Source organism: Protobothrops mucrosquamatus, unplaced genomic scaffold, assembly GCF_001527695.2.
Source record: "Protobothrops mucrosquamatus isolate PMUCROS unplaced genomic scaffold, P.Mucros_1.0 scaffold1663, whole genome shotgun sequence".
Taxonomy (NCBI): Eukaryota; Metazoa; Chordata; class Lepidosauria; order Squamata; family Viperidae; genus Protobothrops; species Protobothrops mucrosquamatus.
Genome location: NW_015387820.1, coordinates 60,875 through 68,837, shown reverse-complemented (window position 1 = coordinate 68,837; position 7,963 = coordinate 60,875). Strand labels below are relative to the sequence as shown.

The window sequence follows — 7,963 nt, the reverse complement described above, 5'->3', positions numbered from 1 at the left end:
TTTGGCTTAACAGTTTAACAGCTTGCCTACCAAGTTTCCCTGACCAGATCAATTTTAATGTTGTGCCAAATAAGTGTGTTATACATACACACACTTAAGGCACAAAGCGGGGATATTGTGGGAAGTTAACCCAGAGAAGGAAATATTAAAAAGGCAGGAAAAATATTGTTCACCAAAAGGATTTTGAAAAGCATTTTTTTGAAAAGCAGAAACCAAACCTGGCCTCATCTCTTTGCCCAGGGCAGTAGCTAGTCTTATACATATGCAGATGTGGAACCATCAGGAAGTTTGGAGCCAGGGATCTCAAGACAAAAGAAGCTCTTAAGAGTCATTAGCTCCATCACCTGGGAAGCAGGATATGATAATGGGATTAAACCACAGATATCAAGGCCTAGAAAAACACTCAGAAATAGCCTCAAAGTTCATGCCACAGGAACAGGAAACTACTCCAAGCAGGGCTGGGAGGGGGTATAAAAAGGCCTTCTACCCATGTGCTTTTTCTCTCTTTTCTTCTCCTCTGCTGCTTATATGTCTTCTGCAATAAACTGTAACCTTCTTCCCAAAGCAGTCGCCATGTTTGCTTATTTATTCCCGGCTTGGATGAACCAGGATGAAGACTTACTTCTAACAGTTTTGTAGCCAAATATAGTAAGCCTACACTTAAGGCCTTCTGCAAAGGTCCAAGAGCCCTTTTTTAAGCCTTCACACACTTGATTTGCAAAAGCCTACCCTAACTTATGGCAGTTAGCATGTGACAACTGTCTACCTCCAGGTCAGCTGCAATATCTTTGGATGTTATATATTTGGGGACATAAGGAAGGAGGGGGAATGGAATCTCACCCCTAAGGAAACCTCAAAACCCCTTTCTTATCATCCATCACTCCGGTTTCTCTACAGTGGCCAAGATCACCAATTTCCACCTCCCTAAACAACTTTTCGCTTCTCTCCCCCCCCCCCCCCTTTAGTTAAATAGTAAAACTTTCCGTATTAAGCAAAATAGGCATAGGCAGACACAAATCCCAAGCTGAATGATCTCCACGTTCATGTGGGAACGCCTCCAATTAACCAACTTCCCCACTGCCTGTGCCATCTTCACCCAACTTGTATCCACCTCCAATTACTTGCAGGCCTCTGCCTACCCAAACGGTGGGCATTTTTGGTGACTGGCAGCCTCGCCCATTACCCTGACAGTATAGGTCGTCTCCTCCCAGCCTGCCTGCTTTACATTTTCCATTTCCCGAAGCCTCACTTAGCAGACAAACGGGCTGCAGGCGCCTCTCCTCAAGGTTCAAGTCTTTTGCCTTCAGCTGACTAGCCCCCCCCCACTCCACTCACCACATACACACACACTACCCCGCCGCCGTGCACAATCACGGGCCACTTTCACCCTCCCCTTTAGGAACCCTGCCGAATCCTCCCCACGGTCCAATCCTCCACTGTGCCCCCCCCCCCCCCGCGTATACAAGATTCCCTCACTTCTGAAGGATCCTCCTCTGCCCGCCGGTCTTTCCCATAGCCACAATCACTTACAGTTTCGGATATCAGAGATAAATACTGCCAGGCCCCGCATCCCGTCTCCCTTGGAAACGGCCGGCATGGTCACAGTAGTGGATCGGGACCACGGCGATGCTCAGTTCCGCACCCGAACCTGGCCCAGCTGCACAGAACTGACCCAAACGTATCCGATTGGACCCTCGTTCCGTCCGTCACAAAACGTTTTCACGCCCTATTGGGTAGAGCTGACGCTTTCAAACCCACGGTGCTTTCTATTGACTGAAATAAGATAGCCTTCTAAGAGACTGGTCAATAGATTTAAATCCCGCCTGCTCTTCTCCGTATTGGATCCGGTGAACCTTAATGTCAAATAAGTGCCCTCTACAGCTCTACATTTTCCATTGGGCATAGATTAACAAGAGGCCCGCCTAAGCCTGCTTCCCCCGTTCCCCTTCGGTTTGAATATTTTGATAGATTTTAAGAAATGTCATTCAAAGGCCGCCCCGCCCATTTCCTCTTCGGTTTAAGTTCTGCTTCTTGCGAAATCAGCTGAACCTCCGCTCATTGCTGGGCGGAGAACAATTCTTGAAAGCTGTTATTGGGCGAGAAGTCCATGTCCTTCAAGCCCAAGTTCATGGTTTATTTGCTGAAAAAGCTGACGGTAGAACGGCAGCAAAAGGAAGGCTGTGGAGAAGAGGCTTGGAGACCGAGCTGTTTTCCCGGAAAAGAGCGATAGCGACCGTCATCAAATTTCAACCAATTGGCTTTGAGAGTAGAAGGTACAGAGAGCAAGGGAGGGGGGAGGCGATTGGATCCTCAGAGGATTTTCCTGTCTCCGTTAAGGGCAGAATTTACTAGTTTAGGAAAGGGCCAATGTGACTCTTGTTTCATTAGGACTAAAAAGCACAAGTATATTTCGGTTTATTTTTAGGATGCGCTACAATGTTACATATTCTCCAGTATTTACATTTCTAAAATTCCTACTCCCCCCCCCATTCATTTAATTTCCTGTTGAGGACATTTTTTCCCAGGAATACTTTTAATAAATCATTTGTCCCGCCTCTTGATGTGAGTATGAGTTTAGGAACTAAGGAAACTGACGGTGTGAGCAGTATTTATGATAGCCTATGGCTATCATTATGAAAACCTATGGCTTTGCTTATTTATTTAATAAATTTATCTTGCTACATAGATCCTTTAAGTTAAGTTACCTGAATACAGCTTCAAAAACAACTGAAACGACGTAAATGCCTTAGTATGCATATTACACTAAGTTATAGGAAGGTTTTGATTTGCTAAGATAAAAGAACATGTTATGGTTTAGTGTTGTGTGGAAACCAGCCAATGAATAACTTTATTGCATTCCTATCCAGCCTTTGGGAGTTCAAATTGGCATGTATGGAGCTGTTTCCTCATTTTATGGCCAATGTAACTGTAGGAAGTCACACACCCCCAAAGAAGGACATATTTTGGGGTGTAAGGTTTTCCACTTAGCCTCACAATTGCCCCAGTGTTACTCAGGAATTTAAAAGAGCCAAAGCAACTCCTGAGCCAGGTTTCAGCAAGCAAAGAACTTTTATTTTGATCAAAATAGAGTTGGGTGACCCCATCTCTCTTCGTGGCTGGTAGAGAGATGAAGGCAACAACCAGGAAAGATGTCTTCCACCTTTTATACCTTTCCAGAACAAAAAGATCAGGTCTTGGTACCAGGCATAAGATAGCACAAAAAAATAATTCCTAGATGATGACTCATACACAGCAACCCAGGCTCCATCCGTAACTCCTTTTCCCCCTCCCCTTACCGTGCTCTTTTCATGTGTGGGAAGTCAGCCCCACCAGAGAAGGAAATATTAAAAGGGCAGAAAAATATATTTCCTCAAAGGATCTTAAAGAGGCAAAAAGGCATGCCCAGTTTTTCTTGATAGCCTCAGGTCCCCCTTCCCAAAGCAGAAACCAGCTCTATGCAGATGCAGACCATTCAGGAAAGTTGAAGCTAGAAGATTAAGAAGACAAAGACACCTAAAATCTACATACCCCACCCAAAGTCTAAGACAGGACATAATAGGATTAACCCACAGATGCCAAAGGGACACAGGTCAAAATACATGACACAGGAAATACAAAGCCTCAAAACAGGAACAGGAAACAACTCCAAACAAAAGGCTCCAGAGGGTATAAAAACCCACTCCCTACATGTGCTCAGCCCTATTTTCTCTCTTTTCTGCCAGAGCCATCTTTCTGTCTGGCTCTCCTCTTCAATAAACTGCAACCTTCTTTCTAAAGCAGTCGCCATGTTGTTTATCCCCGGCTTGGACTGAACCATGATGACTTTCCTTCCAACAATTTGGCACCCCAGAATGGGACTCCAAGCTAACTTCTCCAATGGACTGAGACTGGTAATCCCCATCTTGCCGGCAGCAGACCCCTTGTGTCTGTGGATGGGTTTCCCAGGCCTTGCCCATGTGGAGCCAGGGTAGTAAAGGGAGTTTTGAGTTTGAGCTTAAGGGCTGCTTTGGAAAGAAGGCGAAGGTGCGTACCTCTAAATTTTAACTTTAAAGCCCAGGGGAATAAAGGAAATGTGTGTATGTCTGTGTGTGTGAGTGAGAAGACCCTTTTTCCCAATCACAGTTGGATTTTGCTCCCTCTGGTCTTTCCTAACCGCAGAAAGGATCTGTTCAAGTGGCAGACCCTGGAAAGCAGGGTCTGGCCAGAGCGCAGGACCTTTTGTTAGGGAAAAGGGAGAGTATGTGCGAAAATGGAATGGAATGAGTGAATGAGAGAATTGGATTTGGGCAACCAGCTGGTAAGGCCCTGGAAGCAAAGTCTAGTTCAGAAGGTGGCAGTATTGACTGTGTAGGGGGCAGAAAAGGAGGGGTCAGTACTCATCGCTTTCCAAAAGGCACAGGTCTTCCCAGACCCACGAGGGATCTGAAAACCGTGACAGAAAAGGAGGGGTCAGTACTCAACGCTTTCCAAAAGGCGCAGGTCCTCCCAGACCCACAAGGGGTCTGAAAACCGTGACAGAAAAAGAGGGGTCAGTACTCATCGCTTTCCAAAAGGTGCAGGTCCTCCCAGACCCACAAGGGGTCTGAAAACCGTGACAGAAAAAGAGGGGTCAGTACTCATCGTTTTCCAAAAGGCACAGGTCCTCCCAGACCCACGAGGGGTCTGAAAACCGTGATAGAAAAGGAGGGGTCAGTACTCATTGCTTTTCAAAAAGGCGCAGGTCCTCCCGGACTAACGAGGAGTCCGAAAACCATGACAGATAGTTCCCAGGGAAGGAGGTGCTCGTACTTCGTCAGGGAACCGAAGTCCTCCTGGACGCTTTTTCGTCTGAAAACCACAGTTTTTTTTCTTTTTGTACCTGACTGAGCCAAAGTGAGCCCCACATCTGAGAGGGAACATGGGAAGCGGCAGTTCAAAGGTGACAATTAGGACTCCCCTAGGAGATTTGCTCAAAACGAAGAGCAAGAGAAATATGTAAGAAATGGGCTTTGCTCAGGGCTTTGCTGGGAAACCAATTCGGCTAAATAAAGGTACTTAAAGGGAAAATAAGAAATAGTGATTTTCTCTCTCTTTCTCTCTCTTCTTTCTATGCAACCAAGTGGTAGGTTTAAGATTTGTGCCTTCCTTAATTTGAGTTAACTGAGATTTATGGTGGGAATGACCAGGATGTGTAAAACTAAAAGTTCTGTTTCCTTTTCTGTTCTCTTTTCCTTGTCTTTGTGTATATATGTGTGTCAAAGTCTTTGTGTGTGAGGTAAATGTGACTGTTAACTGTCTCTAATCCAAAGAGAAAAGAATTTTAAAATTCTGCTAGAAATTCTGCTTAAAACAACCCACCAAAAAGGAAATACTCTCACTCTGTTTGTCTGGCCAACAAACAGAGTGAAGAAAAATGTGTTTGTTTGTTTGTTTTTCTTCTTCCTTTCTCTCTCTGTACTCTTAAGAACAGCCCAAAGTTACCAGGAGGGAATGTTCTAAATTCATCTGCTGGAAAAGTGTCACTCTTGTATTTATTGTATGTGTTGTAAATGGGTTTTATCTGTCTATCCTTTTCCTGAAACATGAGGTGTGTCTAGCTACAAGAGCCTGCTGAAGCTCAAGTTTGCTTGTGTAGGGAAATAAACTTCTTAAGTTACTTTTCTTATCCTATCACTAATTGGTGAAACTACTATGAAGCTAACCCTGGAACATATAAGCATTTTTCAATCTCTAAAATAATGTGGTCTATTTTAGAATAAATGTTAAGGGTAGATTCTCCTACCCCTGGCAAATTGCACACCTTAAAATATTAGGCTTTTAAAATTATTTGGAGCTGTCAGCATTCTCAGGCTGCCCAGCATTTTTCAAGTTGCAACTCCTTAAGCCCTTAAGTCTTCAATATGTTACAAATGTTCAGTTCAGAAATGAGACCTTTCATTTATGTTCTCTTACCAGAATCCAGCCTTTCTTTTTTTTCTTTTTTTTTTAATTTTTAAAAAATTTTATTGACAAAACAATTAAAACAAAAAGGGACATGACATGACGTTCCAGTATACATAATCCTAGTAATTCGTTCCTTATCATATTTAAAGTTCTAAATATACATCTCTCTACATATTAACACATAATTTTATATACCACAAATTTAAACTTTAACTCAAAACCCGACCAGTTCTTCTTGACTCATACCAACAGTAAANTAAATCTTTCTCACTTCTCCTGTTAAATCAGGAAGGCTAGGAAGAGTCCCTGGTTCCTTCCCATCCTGCTTCTGCTCCATCCTCGTCATTGTCTTAGACTGGGCCCTTATAGCTATTCCCACAATCTTATCCTCCTTCTTGAATCCTTTTCTCTGAGTCCAACTTTCAGTAAGTGGAAAATACATTCCAACTACCAGGCTACACAGCAAGTTAGGGATAACTCCTACCTACTCTTTCCCTGTGCCTGTATTTTGGATTTGACCACTGCGACCATCTCAGTCTGCCCAAACACCCTTATAAGAGGCGTGATGCTGCCTTTTTTTTTTTAATAAATGAGGCCATATCAATGTTCATCTACTGCCAGTATCTACTAAGCCTCTCACAGTGATCCCATTAACATTTGCTGAAATGTTATTTGTTTTGCACTATTGCAGCCATTCCCTTTTTCCCCTGGCTTCTACAGTGTATAAATGGCCACTTTTTACACAGTTGCATTTTCCTTTCTCTTTCTTTTGACCATCACCTAGGTCTGAATTGATACATATTTTTTTTCCATTGGATGGTTGCAGTACTGATTCTCAAGCTTCATGCAAAGATTCTGGATGCCTTTCCGTTAGTGCTGGCAAAGCCATCCTGACTTCAGCTCTCTTGTGTCATTTCCTTAAGAGATTGCGTGGTAGAATCTCTGTTTTCCTGTCTCCCAATTCAATTTTGTAATTTACTTTCCTAATTCTCTTTATTATGTAGGAACTTGCCACTTAGTCTGGAGTTGGCCATTCCCTTTTTTTCTCTGGATTTTATAGTCTTTGAACAAATGGCCACTTTTCCCACAGTTGCAACAACTATGGGTCCCTCTGACCTCCCACTGTCATCCTTTAATTTCGACAGGAGCTAAAGTCTTCTTTACTCCTTTGAATTTTCTGGTTTCCAGCTTGTTAAAGTTCCTATTTTCTGGAACAGGCCTTCTTATTATCCAATCTCCTTCTGCAATCTTCCCTTCTAATAATCTTTGACTTTTTTTTTTTTGCTGCCCTGTAATTCTCAGCTAATTCAACTGACCTGATTCTGGGTTATATTATTGCACCCAAACCCTCAGTTTGATAGGGAGTATCTGTAGAAACTGTTCCAAGTTACCTCTTCAGCCATTTTTTCTTTTCTGCTTTCCTCTGGTTTCAATGATTTCATGGCTAAGTCTTCCAATCTTGCCCACCATTCATGAGTCCCTTTGTGTTTGTCATAGGTGTGGCTCCTAAACTCCTGCCTATAAGGAGTGACATCATATCTATATAGAATTAATCTCTTTGAGATGACAGTAATCCACTACTTCTCTTGCTGGAAGAACTACTGTAAGTTCACAAGGCCTTTCCCATTAAACATGGGGCTAGTCTAGCAACCCATTCACAGGCCATTTACAAATGGTAGAGATAATTTTGAACACGGTGAAAAGGTCTTCTATTGCTGACTAGGAAATTCCTGACTCAGGAAACTGCCTGGAAAAAAAGCAGAAAACTCCTGAGGAAACTGTCTTCACGATCCTCTCATTTTTCCACTTCACACCCTCCATTGATCAGAACCATCTCGACAAGATGCAGTTCAAGCTCAATCCAAGTTACCTTCCAAAGCTGCTTTCAGATATATTTATTGTTTTATTGGATTATGGTATACTGCACAGAATCATTTTTGTGAAATGTCTGGCTATATAAATTTGATTAATCAATCAATCAATCAACCAATCAATCAATCAATCAATTAATCACTAAAGACCCAATAACAGCAACAACAAC

The 7,963-nt window shown here is 42.8% G+C and overlaps 1 protein-coding gene across 1 annotated transcript in view; it reads right to left on the bottom strand.

Annotated features, from left to right (window-relative positions):
* The window catches only part of LOC107293592 (AP-2 complex subunit alpha-1-like), a 126,498-nt gene extending 124,889 nt beyond the window's left edge, over window positions 1-1,609 (bottom strand). The window contains exon 1 of the mRNA XM_029285427.1: window positions 1,531-1,609. Coding sequence (XP_029141260.1) covers window positions 1,531-1,597 — 67 coding nt within the window. The 5' untranslated portion in view covers window positions 1,598-1,609. The remainder of the gene's footprint in view (window positions 1-1,530) is intronic.
* Between the last annotated feature and the right edge of the window lie 6,354 nt (window positions 1,610-7,963).